Consider the following 14,016-nt stretch of genomic DNA (forward strand, 5'->3'; position numbering starts at 1 on the left):
GTGGAGTCTAGTCAGACCATCATGCAGGGGGAGTCTAGTTAGACCACCCCACTTGGTTCAGACTCCAGTGCTTTTCCCTCTCTTGGTATTTTAAATTCCACAGACCAGGAATGAAGGGCTCCGGAATACTACATTTTCTCTTGTACAAGTCCCATCAAAAAGAACACAGCTGGGCGCGGTGGCTCACGCCTGTAATCCTAGCACTTTGGGAGGCCAAGGCAAATGGATCACTTGAAGTCAGGAGTTCAAAACCAGCCAACATGGCAAAACCCTGTCTCCACTAAAAATACAAAAAAAAAAAAAAAATTATCCGGGTGTGGTGGCGGGTGCCTGTAATCCCAGCTACTCTGGAGGCTAAGGCAGGAGAATCTCTTGAACCCGGGAGGTGGAGGTTGCAGTGAGTTGAGATCATGCCACTCCACTCCAGCCTGGGTGACAGAGTAAGACTCCATCTAAAACAAAAAACAAAAAACAAAACAAAAAAAACAAAGAACTCTTCTTGGGTTCTTCCCATATATGGGGCAATCTAGCCTTAGCGTTCCTCCCCAATCCTCCTTGCTAATGATGCAAAAAAGGCTTGAAAACTCCATATGCCATTAGGCAATTCTTTTCCAAAGAGACTTGGGAAAATTGCTCCTCCATTGCTATGAAAATGTTCCTGACAACCGTTTCTTCTGTATTTTTCTGCATCCTCTAACATAACATTCTGAGTAAGAAAACCATGTCCAGCACGCCATGCTTTGTTTTGCTGGGGAAGCAGTGAGCTCCCTTCCCCAAAGGAGTGACAGTTATGCAATTGTTCATATTTTCTTTTCTGTCCAGCCTCCTTGGAAACTCGGAGCCAAATGAGAATCTTGGAGTAACTATGTTCAGCCTCCAAGGTGGTGTATTTTAGTTCTTTCTTCTCTTTATGCAAACATTCTATTTCCTTCATATCACTTCATTATATTTAACGATTTTGGCAATTAGTTCATATCCTTGGAAAGAAGCATAATAAAAACACATTCACAGATACTGAAGTCATCAATTATCATTTTTTAAGTAAGAAAATCAGGAGGGACTCAAATCAGGTTAAATATCACTGTGTGATCCATGCTGGGGGCGGGGGGGTGTCTAGTCAGTTTCAGTATTATTCTCCCATGATTGTTTTAGGAAACATTCAGCCCCAATTCCAGTCTTTTCTATTTCACTGAAAGCTTTTATATTTGGAAGGAAAACTACATCCCATTCACAATTCAGTAAAACCCAGTGGTGGGTGTGATTTGGTGGCCCGTTCACCAGGCTCTTCACCAGGCTGGCACTTCAGTGTCTTTGTTCTGTGCAGGCGAAGGAGAGGGGCTGTGAGCCGGCCCTCAGGCACACTTAGCTGGGAATCCTGCACCACCTGACATCCTCCCAGGATGGGTCTCTGATCCCAGTAGAATCCTCTTCAGGCTCTCAGCAAATCAGGTTGATTGAAACTGTGTTGAGGTTCCAATTCCACTCACATCACTGACAACAAAAGAAAAAATGCCACCAACTCAAAGGGCGTGAGGTCAGAAAGGAGGGAAGATGCTGCATCGCCGGCTTTGAAGGTGGAACGCGAGGCCCTGAGCAGCCCTTGCAGCTGGAAAGACAAGGAATGAATTCTCCCCAAAGCTCAGAAAGGCACGCAGTCCTGCCAACACCAGATTGTAGCCCTGTGAGGCTCATCTCAGACTTCCGACCTCCAGAACTGTTAAGAAAATATGACTACGTCACTTTAAGCCACCGAGACACTGTGGGGTCACTTGCTACAGCAGTGATAAGAAAAAGACACACGGTTTCTGAGCTCAGTACCACTGACACGTGGGACTAGGTGATAATCTGCTGTGGGAGACTGATCTGCATGGATCTGCGCGTGGGAGAGGGTTTTACATCCCTGGCCTCCCCTTCCCCAGTCATATCAATCAAAAGTGTCCTCAGACATTGCCAAATATCCCCTGGAGGACAAGTTGGCCCCACTGAGAACCATCTTTCATGGCTTTTTAATCCAGAAGACTCTCCGCTAAGCTCCTTCCTCCCAGGGATTCACGGCACACCTTCCATTAAATTCACTAAGCCCTGAACGTGTGTCCCAGGCACTAAAGGCAGAGGGTTGGATAAGTCACGGTGTGTGCCCTCAGAAAACTCACAGTCAGTCATCGAGGCAGCTGCTTAAAGAATTATGTGGTAGCACCTCCTCTCTTGAGGGTTACATCCTGAAAACTTAGAGCACACAGTGAGAAGCAGGATGGTGAGCTTGCTGAGAACCGCAGGACCAGCTTGGTTCACATTCAGTGCCGGTAGTCAGAGAACAGGGCATCTTTCTTTGCTAATTGAGATGGAATCATTCTTTTCTAATTGAGATGGAATCCACATGCCATAAAGGTCACCATTTTAGTGTGCAATGCCCCATGGTTTTGGCACATTCACAAAGTTCTACAGCCATTATTACCATCTAACTCAAGAACATTTTCATCACTCCAAAAAGAACCTCATACGCCTTAGTGGTCACTCCTCATCCCCAACCCCCCCATCCCCCACCCCCTCCACTCCCCCCACCGCCATCCCTGGAGGGGTCACTCTTCATCCCCACCCCCCCACCCCCTCCACTCCCCCCACCACTATCCCTGGAGGGGTCACTCCTCATCCCCAACCCCCACCCCCTCCACTCCCCCCAACACTATCCCTGGAGGGGTCACTCCTCATCCCCAACCCCCACCCCCTCCAGTCTCCCCACCACTATCCTTGGAGGGGTCACTCCTCATCCCCAACGCCCACTCCCTCCACTCCCCCCCATCATCGCTGGAGGGGTCACTCATCCCCATCCCCTACCCCCTCCACTCCCCTCCCACTATCCCTGGAGGGGTCACTCCTTGCCCCCATCCCCCACCCCCTCCACTCCCGCCACCACTATCCCTGGAGGGGTCACTCCTCATCCCCACCCCCTATCTCCATCATCCCTGGCAACTACCCAGAGGCTCCCCTCAGAGCTCCAAACGCTTCCCCAAAGAGGCTACAGATGGAGGTAAAATCACTTCTTGATTTAAAGAGTATTTGCGGATGCAGCCTAATCCTGTTTTCTGTAATTGTGAAATGCAAATGACCCCAGTAATATATGTACTGGATCATAGAACTGGAGATGATTATTTTTTTATTTTTGTAAAAAAATGTTTCCCAGAATGAGAATCCAATCAAATTTTAACACTTGGGGAAAAAATTCATTCAGCTTAACTCAGTGGCATCAATAGCAAATCAACCCACTGGCTAAATATTGAAGGAGAGCTCAGCTCATCAGGAATGCATGAGGAACATCCAGTTACCTGTACCCTGATAGAGCAAGGTTCTGGTTTAGCTATCCTCTTTATAACAAAGGTCATTAAACGTCTGAGGAGCAGCTTAAAATTCCTGAAGTTTGAAACCCACTGTAGCCACCTCTGGTCTTTAACGTAGGCAGACTCCATTTCCATTCAGGAGCGGTGTGCCTGCCACTGCATAGCTCAGCTGTGTTTAACATCCTAAGAAATGGAAATGCATAATTGGCTTTACGGGATTGCTTCCAGAAACACTGGAATTTTGTTATTTATTGCTTTTTATACCACAAAAGGGGGAAAAACAGCCCCAACATCTCTGAATGTGGATGATGGCTTCCAAAGGAGCTTTACATACCTTCTGCTCGGGGGTCCTGCAGCCCCTCCTTCCTCACACCGACCTCACAAAGAGCAGAAGCGGTCCCAAATGCAGAAAGCCAGCTTACCTTCAGGACCTGTTCTAGGTTCTCCAGCTTGGCTTGGAGCTGGTGTTTCTCCTTCACGGCCAAATCGCGCTCTCTGGTCACGAGGGTGAGCGGGTGGTTGAGATGCACATACTCTGCCTTCACCTGCAAGCGGAAGGGATGGAGACAAGGAGGTTATCACAACATGACTAAGAGCTGGTATCCATTGCTTCCTCTTTAGGAGCAAAATCTTCAATTTCCTCTTAGAGGATCCTTCCCTCCCTCCTTCTCCATCGTGGACTGGGTCCACTCCTACTAGGGGTCACTACACATGACCAAGGGCTGGCCAATCAGCAGACGACCTCCGTCTTCCTCCTTCCCACCTCCACCACAGCCTCAGTGATTGGTTCAGGGTTGCAAATGTGTCACAGGCCTGGCCAATCAGTGTAATCTCATCCCCTGGATGTGGTGATTGGTTGGGGAAGTCACATGACCCAATTGCATTCTGGGGGAATGAGATCTTGCACTTGTATAGGAACCTAGAAGAGCTCTCCCTTTTGCCCACTGGACTTGGAAAGTTAAAGACAAAAAGCTGGAACTACTGTGGCCTTTGCCGTCACGAGGGAAGAACCCATCTGAGAACAGAGCCAATGAGATAAACACAGAGAGACACAGAGGGAAAAGCAGGATCCCCACGGCATCATTTGAGCACCCAGATGAAGCTGAGCCTGAAGCTAATTGTCTTTTCCTTTTCAGTCACTTGGACCAATAGATTCTCCTTGTTTGCTTACACCAATTTGAATCGTCTGTCCCCTGTAACTATGAGAGCCCTAACAGATACAAGTGTTTTCCCACTGTCTAAGCATATTTATTCTTGTCTAAAAATTTTACCTCATCTTAAAAGTGAATAAAAATGCCAATGAAATTCCACATGAACTGGAATGCATTCCCCCAATAAACCCAAAAACCACATAAATTCCATTCTCAGGCCACAACCCCCAGGGCCAAGCTACAAGCTTATTGGGAAGGCAGGTGCCATGTTCAGTCTCTCTCCTCTGCAAAACAGGTAAGGGGATGCTGTCAACGAAAGAAGTCACCGTGGTTCCTTTCCCATTCATTTTCATTGTGGAGGCAACATATTTTAACCCAACGGCAGCCTTGTAATTTCTTCTCCTCCTCCTCAAGTGTTATGATGTGAATTACGGCTTCAATAACAGACTAACATAATGTCACGCTTTTCAGCTGCAGAAGTCCTTTCTGTTTCAAATACTTTCTGTACTGAGTGTTAGTTTAACCTGACAACTTCTGGGGCACCAAAGGAAAGGGAGGCACCCACTTGGCATTCCCAAATAGGAACAGGGTTACAGGAAAGCTGTTACTAAGAGGTCGTAGAGAGGTCTCATTCGAAGGAATATTTTAATGCCATTTTGCTGCAACGTGATGTTATCAGGCAACGAACTTAGAGAAATAATCCAAATGCCCCCGGTGAAAATGTCATGACCTATTTGAACTAAACCATCCTCACTTCTGAACCTCAATACCCTGGGGTGCAGGTTTGCAGAAAGCATCACCTCTTGCATCCTAGCTGTTCAAGAACATTAGGACTTGAGGGTCATGCTTGAATGCTCCTCAATTCAGTTTCACACAGCGACCAGCACCATCTTTCTGAAATATCTGCCAGATCTTGCCTCTCCCTGCTTGAAACCTTCTGTGGTTTCCACAAAGATTAGGATAAAATCCAAACTCCTTGGTGGTGTAAAAGTCCTACCCACCTGCTACCCTGTCGCCATGATGCTGGGGACACCCTGGCCTCCTTCTGTCCCTTAAACAGGCCAAGCTTCTTCCCACCCCGGGGCCCCTGCACCTGCTGATTCCATTGCCTGCAGATCTCTACCCCGCCCTGCCCCAGTCTGCTCAGGTCTGGCTCCTTCTCATTAGGTGTCACCTCAGACAGGCCTTCCCAACCCTTGCAAGGTGACGAAACCCTTGCCTTCACCCCCCTGCCTCCATGCCCCTCCCTCCCACACCACCATGCTTTGGTGTCCACGTGTGCTCGGCACTGTCCTCTGCGGCTGTTTGCCTTCTTCCTGTGGCTGCTCCTCATTGGAACAGAAGTGTCACCAGACAGAAGTTTTCTTCTGCCTTGTAATTTCCCATCATCAGAGCCCAGAGGACCGCCAGGCAGGGAGTCAGTGGTTGAGCAAGATTTTTGTACTGAATGGAATGGTGTTGAGGAAATTTCCAAGAATGGAAAGGTGAACCTGGCTCCTGGGTGGACTATTGCTGTCAGCCCTCCCAGACCCAGGCCCCACCGTCATCCATCCCCCTTTGTGTCCCGAGAGGCTCATCCTCATGGCCTGCACCCCCCGCACCATCCGGCTTCTAATCAGGCTTGCCCAGTGGAAGACATGATCAAGAAACAATGGATCAGCATGACCCCCGGCCCCCGGCCCTCCCCACCAGCCTGCAGGGATTACCCTGAGCTGCTCCCCTTAGAAAGGCTGCTGGCGAGCCTGGCCCTTGGCTGGAGGCCTGGGAACCGGGATTTGGGGAGAATTCCTACCTTCCCTAATTGATTAGGGTGGCTTACCACATCTAGGCCTCTTGAACAATGGTTTATACTGAACACCTTTCCTTCTGGGAGTCGGAATTTCGGTATGTGCTGGACAGAGAGTGCCCGTGTGACCAGGCCCCCATAAAAACTCCCGCTGCTGAGTCTTTAATGGGCTTCCCTGACAGATGACATTTCACACACATCACAGCTTGCAGCTGTGGGTCCACTAAGCATCCTGTGTGATTCTTGGGAAACCTCTTGGGAGACAACCTGGAGAGCCTGTACCTGGTCTCCCCCAGCTTCATTCTGTGTGCCCTCTCCCTTTGCCACCTGTGCTGTGTGTCCTTTTGCTGTAATAAGTCACAGCCCTGAGGGCAGCTGTACACTGAGCCCTGCAAGTCCTCCCACTGGGTGGTGGAACTGGGGTAACCCTCAACAGTGTCCTTCTATGGGGAGGGCCTCTCCCACACCTTTCTCCCTGTACCCATAGCAGGTGGCCACGGCCCCCGGCCTCTGCTGGTCTCAGACTCCCAACCTCCTTTGCAGGTGTCCTGCCTGCGCCCCCTGCCTCCCCGCCCCGGCAACAGCACCCGCACCTTTGTTAGTACTTTCTTTTCTAAATTCTGCTCCATCCTCCAGTTTGCAAGTGCTGTGTATTTGCTATTGTGACCCTGATGGGTAAAATCTCCAAAGAAAAAACCATTACACCCAGAAGCAACATGAGGGCTCAGAGGCTCCCTACATAAGGAGTTTCTGGTTTGGGGAGGAATCGATTCAGACTCACGTTTCACAGAGAAGCCAACTTGGGTTTCAGGCTCCATGTGTAGAACCCAGTATGAAGATGCATTTATTATCCAGCTTTTTATAAGAGCACTGGACAGTAAGGAATTGCCCTCTAAGGGGCAGCATCCAGTGCTTTGGTCAAGAACAGACAACCTCCAACCTGCAGACAGGCTGCCATTCCAGTGTGAACCTGGAAAGAAATTACCAAGCACCGGAATGCATTCTCCCACAGGTACGTTACAAACGGTGGCCAGAAGCTGGAGTCCAGCTGGCCCCTAAATCCTATTTGTCCCACAATAGAGCTAAAAGGAGCTAAATTTAACACAGTAGAGTGGAAATACTGTGTTTCTGCAGTGGACAATATGGTGGCAATTGCAGTGACTTAACAGAAGGCAATAATGTTGGAAGAACAAATGGGTCTGTTGACCTTAAGGTGATGCTAATAAGCAAAGTAAAAGAAAAAAAGTTCTTGGAGGAAGGTGAAGAGCCCAGGCAGAGTCCATGGAGGACCTTGGGGGCAAGCCAATGACATTTACTCTTTATATTTTTTTTGAGATGGAGTCTCGCTCTGTCGCCAGGCTGGAGTGCCGTGATGCAATCTCAGCTCACTGCAACCTCCACCTCCTGAGTTCAAAGGATTCTCATGCCTCAGCCTCCCAAGTAGCTGGGGTTACAGGTGCACACCACCATGCCTGGCTAATTTTTGCATTTTTAGGAGAGACAAGGTTTTGTCATGATGGCCAGGCTGGTCTTGAACTCCTGACCTCAAGTGATCTGCCCACCTCGGCCTCCCGAAGTGCTGGAATTACAGATGTGAACCACCTCGCCCGGCCGATATTTACTCTTTTGTGGACCTCGTCTCATGCCACAATTATGGTTTTGCATTTCTTTGACTTAAAATTTCCCATAGTGTCATCTTTTTGTTTACCAGAATGATGAAGGCCACGGCTCTGGTTCGCAACGAGGAGGAGAGGGTGTGTGGACAAGGAGAGGGGAGGGAGAACCGAAGAGACTGATTTCCTGGATGTATAATGGCTGAATAACGGCCCCACACAAAGATGTCCACATCCAAATTCCTAAAGTCTGTGAATATATCACTTTTTGCGGCAGAATGGACCCTGAAGATGGGATTGCGTGGAGGGTCCTGAGAGCGGGAGAGCACCGGGGTTATCCAGATGGGCTCTACGTAATCACAGAGCCCTTATCAGGAAAAGCAGAGTCAGAGACAAAAAAGAGAGAGCTTAGATGATGCTCTGCTGCCAGCTTTGAAGATCAGGGAAGGAAGCCAAAAAAAGGCAAGAGGAGAGACTCTCCCCCAGAGCCTCAGGAAAGCACACAGGCCTGCTGACATCTTGACTTTAGGACTTAAGACCTCCAGAGCGGTGAGACACGATGGCGTGCTTGTGGGAATTTGTCACAGCAGCAATAGGCAACTGATGCAGAAATCAGCTAGACAGCAGTCCTCATTACCACGAGCATGCGTCGAATTGTCACTGTACACCAACAACTGGCATCTGTCCCTGGAAAGCCCTAAGCCACAGTGAGGTGGGCCCCACCCCTCCCTATCCCCCCAAGTCAAGGTTTGTCACCTCCTCTACTGGTGCAGCCCCCAGGGCTTCAGTCACCCCGCTGGCTCCCCTAACCCTGCCTGTACCTCCCTAAGAATGCTTAGCAACCCTCCTCAATTGCTTTTGGAGTATGTGCCATCTCTCTCCTGCTGGGACCAGACTGAGACTGTCTGTGACATGGTTCTGATGAACCTGGAGCAGAAATCTCTAGAGGACAATGACCTTTCACGAAACAGAGCTTCGTGAGAAAAGCTTCAGCCCCTCTTCCTCCCGCCACAGTGGGGATGCGATCCTTCGAGATGGAATACCACCTGTCTCGGTGTCATGGAAGCCACCCTCCACACACGTCTCTGCTGGACAGGAGCCCCCGGGCCCTGGCTCCTTCTCCAGGCAGCTGCCTCTGGCCAGGGTCACCACCTCTGGGCTTCCTGAGCACAATAGTGCCCTTTGTATGAAACCCACCAAGCTCAGGCTTCTGTGAGGGGCAGCTGGAAATAACCCCAGCTAATAAACCTGGAGAAGGGGGCATTCTCTAATTCAGCAGCCACTGATCCTACCTGGATAGAGGACTGATGCCACTAAATTAAAACACGATAAATATTGGCTCCAATGGGCCACTCAAATGCTGGCACCTGGGGCCGGTAGCCCAGAAGAGAGCCTAGCAGTTTCTTCTGCATGTGGTTGGGCTTTGCAGCCCAGCTCGTGCCAGGAGTCTTGGTGGATGGGTCCTTGGTTGACAAATGCCCTGGCCTCTGGCTGAGCACAATATAGGGGTGCTGGGATCCCCACTGCATCAAGGTCTCTGCCTCAAAGTCCATCACTTTTTTTTTTTTTTTTTTTTTCTTGAGAGAGCCTCACTCTGTCACCCAGGCTGGAGTGCAGTGGCATGATCTTGGCTCACTGCAACCTTCACCTCCTGGGTTCAAGTGATTCTCATGCCTTAGCCTCCCGAGTAGCTGGGATTACAGGCACACTCCACCATGCCCAGCCAATTTTTGTATTTTTAGTAGAGACGGGGTTTCCCCATGTTAGCCAGGCTGGTGTCAAACTCCTGACCTCAGGTGATCCACCCGCCTCGGCCTCCCAAAGTGCTGGGATTACAGACGTGAGCCACCGCACCCGGCCTGGGTCCCTGTCCCATTGCTCCTGGACTAGAACAGTCTCCTGGATGTTCTCAAGGGCCAAATCAGTCTCCTACTAAAGGAGAAAGTGAACTCAGAGTGACAAAGATGACTCAGAGATTTTCACTAAGACACATAACCAAAGAAAAAACGTCCCAGATGTTCCAGGTTAGGAGCCCAGACGATTCTTCCTTTGTCCTGATTAAATGCAAGATGAACAACAGTTCCCTCTTACGAGATTATTTTTTAGAGAATAATATTCAGCTGCAACCCTGGGCTGGACACTCACCTTTCAGTCAAAAACTAAGCCTCACGAATCCCAAATGTCTATGTGTGTCATCCTTTTAAACTTTCATAATTTTTTTTACTAGGAAAAAAAATGTTTAAAGAGGGAAATTGCTAGTAAGTTGCATGGTTGCCATCTCATACCAGTGTTTCCTAGCTGTGCCTATACTTCTACAACCTTTTGGGTTTCTGGCCAGAAGGTGAGAGGATTCCCTAGGTTGTAGGAAATTCTGACCCATGCTACAGCATGTGCTCTTAGGTCATGAACTTAATGACCTACTAGTGCCCGGCTCCAGAATGTCAGGTACTAAGAGGGTTTGAGTGATTCTCCAAGACCTGCTCACCACACACAAACACAACAGCACATTAATGTCTGGATCTGATCTGGGCATCAGATCCAGATACTGGACTGGATTTTATTCTCTAAAAAAATCTCGTGAGAGTGAACTGTTCTTCACTTAGATCCAGACACTGGACTCATTTCTATTTCAAAATAGATTCTTGTGGCAGCAACAGTGGCACCAGGTGGAAGAGAAGCTTGAAATATTTGGCATCAGATACTCAATGTGATGAAAACCTTGATCCTCAGACCTGCTACAGGAACAGCGGCCCAGTGCGGGGAGGAGGGAGCTTAACAGGCACCTCCTAACCCAAACAGAGAAGAAATTTGAATTATTTTTCTGAAATCAACAAAAGGTTAGCTTTGCAGCTTCAAAGGCATCAAGCATATTCTTTGCACTATGTCTTGGATCCCAGCTCATCGGTTTCCTCCCACAAGGCTGCCTGCCTAAGAGAATCCAATTCAACACTCCAGAAAGCCCAGTACCACAGTTTGCACCTAAGAACCAATCATTTCCGCACAGGGAAAAATGCTGACACTGCAGTCTCTTTGCATTCATAATTAAGAGCTCTGAGAATTAATTTCCGTCTCTTAATCAGTGCTACTGAAAAGCATTTTGCAATTCCAAGCAAGAATCAGATAGGGGAATTGCTGTTCCCCAAGTGTCTCCAGGGATCCAGAAGGGCACTGGTGTTTCTGCAGGTCTGCGTTGACAAGCCTACCCATGAGTCTAGAGGGACAGTTGAATGCTTCCATCAGCACAAACTCACCCCCACACCTTCAGCCTCCCCAGCTACCACAAAGATGCTCGGCCCAAGAAACAGTCTCTGGGGACTGCTACTCCCTCAATGCCTCCCATGCAGGTAGCCGGCCCAGGCACTTGGAAGGAAAGCCAAGCTCCGCAAAGCAGGCTGCAGGACAGACCTGGGGTGCCCCTGCTGCCTCTCTCAAAGCACTGCTATTCCTGTCCAAGCTGTTGGGCTCCCTCAGACACCCATGAGAAGCAGAAGCAAAGGCCAGCTCATTTCCTGTGCCTTGCAGCCTTGTTTAAAAGGCCAAGCTGAGAAGACAGCAGGGGGAGAAATTCAAACCTCAAGCAAACAAAACGGTTTGAATCCTGCGGGGAGCAGGGATGTCAAGCAGCACCACCAGCCATCCAGGAAAGGAGGCCTTTGCCTCTGTTGTGAGGGCTGAGCGCTGGGACCCCCACCTCCACCGGCCCTTGCTGGCCTGGTCAATGCCTGCAGGGCTCAGCTCCGGCACCCCCGTCCCCCGACAGCTGGCATTGCCTCTCCAGGTGCAGGAGCCCAGCTCAGGAGTGGAACGTGTACACATGCAGCTATTTTAGTCGTAGGAAGAATGCCATCCCAGGATCCAACCTCCCTGCGCCCAGCTCCCTACCAGCCCTGTCGTCAGCCTGCACTGGAGGCCTGAAACACCATCTTTTTTATATTTTTCCTCCTATTTGAAGAAAAATACTCCTGGCCTAAGAGAGTCACTAAGCCTTATGATGCATTCAGACCTCAGTGTGAGTGAGTTTAGCAGAGCCTTTCCTGCAAGTGTAGGTTTGGAAAGTGGGGGCTGGTGGAAAAATGGGGAAAGCATACTAATTGGAGGGTCAGGATATATTAAGACACACTTTTTTTTGAAACAGAGTCTTGCTCTGTCGCCCAGGCTGGAGTGCAGTGGTGTGATCTTGGCTCACTGCAAGCTCCGCCTCCCAGGTTCATGCCATTCTCCTGCCTCGGCCTCCAGAGTAGCTGGGACTACAGGCGCCTGCTATCACACCTGGCTAATTTTTTTGTATTTTTAGTAGAGACGGGGTTTCACCGTGTTAGCCAGGATGGTCTCGATCTCCTGACCTCGTGATCCGCCCGCCTCGGCCTCCCAAAGTGCTGGGATTATAGGAGTGAGTCACTGTGCCCGGCCTAAAACACACCTTTTTAAGTAAAATTATGATAAAATACACATTACATAAAATTTACCATCTTAACTATTTTACACGTAGGTACTTCAGTGGCATTAAGGACATTCGCACTGTTCTACAACCATCACCACCACCACCACCCATCTCCAGAACTCTCTTCCTCTTCCCCAACTGAAACTGTGTCTTCATTGAACAGCACCTCCCTATCCCCCTCTACCCAGCCCCTGGCACCTCCATGCTACTCTATGGCTCTGATGACTCTAGGAGCCTCATGTAAGTGGAATCAAACAGTGTTTGCCCTTTGGGACTGGCTTATTCACTTAGCAAAATGTCCCCAAGGTTCATCCATGCAGTAGCATGTGTCAGAGTTTCCTTCCTTTTCAAGGGTCAGTAATATTCCATTGGACACATATGCCATATGTTGTTTATTCACTCATCCATCAGTGGAAATGGGAATTATTTCCACCTTTTGGCTACTATAAATTTGTAACATGTACATATATCTATTTGAGACCCTCCTTTTCAATTTTTTTTTTTGAGACAGTTTCGCACTGTTGCCCAGGCTGGAGTGCAATGGCATGATCTCGGCTCACTGCAACCTCAACCTCCCAGGTTCAAGCGATTCTCCTGCCTCAGCCTCCCAAGTAGCTGGGATTACAAGCATGCACCACCACACCTGGCTAATTTTTGTATTTTTAGTAGAGATGGGGTTTTGCCATGTTAGCCAGGCTGGTCTCCAACTTCTGACCTCAGGTGATCCACTCGCCTCAGCCTCTCAAAGTGCTGGGATTACAGGTATGAGCCACCACGCCTGACTGCCTTTTCAATTCTTATACCAGGATTGGGATTGCTGGATCATATGCAATTTTATTTTTAATTTTTTGAGGGACTTCCATACTGTTTTCTATAGTGGTTGCACCATTTTACATTCCCAGCAACAATGTGCAGGATTCCAGTTTCCCTACATCCTCATCAACACTTGTAATTTCCTGAAAAACATACCTTTAAAAAATGGCTAAACAAGAAGGCAAGAAAATAAATGTCAAATCAAGACACCTCTAAGTTTTATATTTAATCACTAGAACTCAGTTATTCCTTGAAATATGCATTGGCAAAGCTGCAAAATTAACAGCTTAAAACAACCCATCATTCAATAGATGTTGACTGAGCACCTACTATGCATCCTTTGAAGGTACAGGAGAGACCGTCATGGATGTGACAGCAAAGCTCTCTGCAATCCCAAGCCCACATTCTCGTAGGAGACAGACAGACACATAAGTGAAGACCCGTGATAGACTAAGATAGCAAGAAAAGATACAAAGAACATGAAAACAGGGGTTGTCACATAGAGAAAAAAGGGATGGAGGGAGGGCCGTTAGAGTGGACGTTAGAGCCACGAATCCTCACCAGGAGGGATGCATAACCTGAGGCTTGAAAGGCAAGAAGCTCCCAGTTGTTGATGATGGAGTGGAGTGTTCTAAGCAGAGACAACCATCAAATGCTGAGACAAGCTTAGGGATCCAAGGAACAAAAGTAAGTCAGAGGTGGACGGGAGGTAGCAAGATGGACAGGATGGCAGCCACAGGGAGAAGCCTCAGTTTTATTTGTGGAAGGCATTGGAAGGGTCAGAGGATTGCATGATCCAGAGGGCATCACAAGATCACTCCAGTTGCCGTAGGGAAAAGACCACAGGATGACAAGGGAGCTAGACAGGCCAGTTAGG

At 48.8% G+C, this 14,016-nt stretch overlaps 1 protein-coding gene across 6 annotated transcripts in view; it reads right to left on the reverse strand.

The window, feature by feature from the left end:
• RIMBP2 (RIMS binding protein 2) overlaps nucleotides 1–14,016 on the reverse strand; it is a 323,541-nt gene that overhangs the window by 110,539 nt on the left and 198,986 nt on the right. For all 6 annotated transcript variants that reach the window (XM_054527741.1, XM_054527742.1, XM_054527745.2 and 3 more), the window contains one exon: nucleotides 3,758–3,880. Coding sequence is in view for 1 of the 6 variants with exons in the window: in XM_054527740.1 (XP_054383715.1) it covers nucleotides 3,758–3,880 (123 nt within the window). In the remaining 5 variants the exon portion in view is untranslated. The remainder of the gene's footprint in view (nucleotides 1–3,757; nucleotides 3,881–14,016) is intronic.

The sequence above is a fragment of the Pongo abelii genome, chromosome 10 (assembly GCF_028885655.2).
Source record: "Pongo abelii isolate AG06213 chromosome 10, NHGRI_mPonAbe1-v2.0_pri, whole genome shotgun sequence".
Lineage (NCBI taxonomy): Eukaryota > Metazoa > Chordata > Mammalia > Primates > Hominidae > Pongo > Pongo abelii.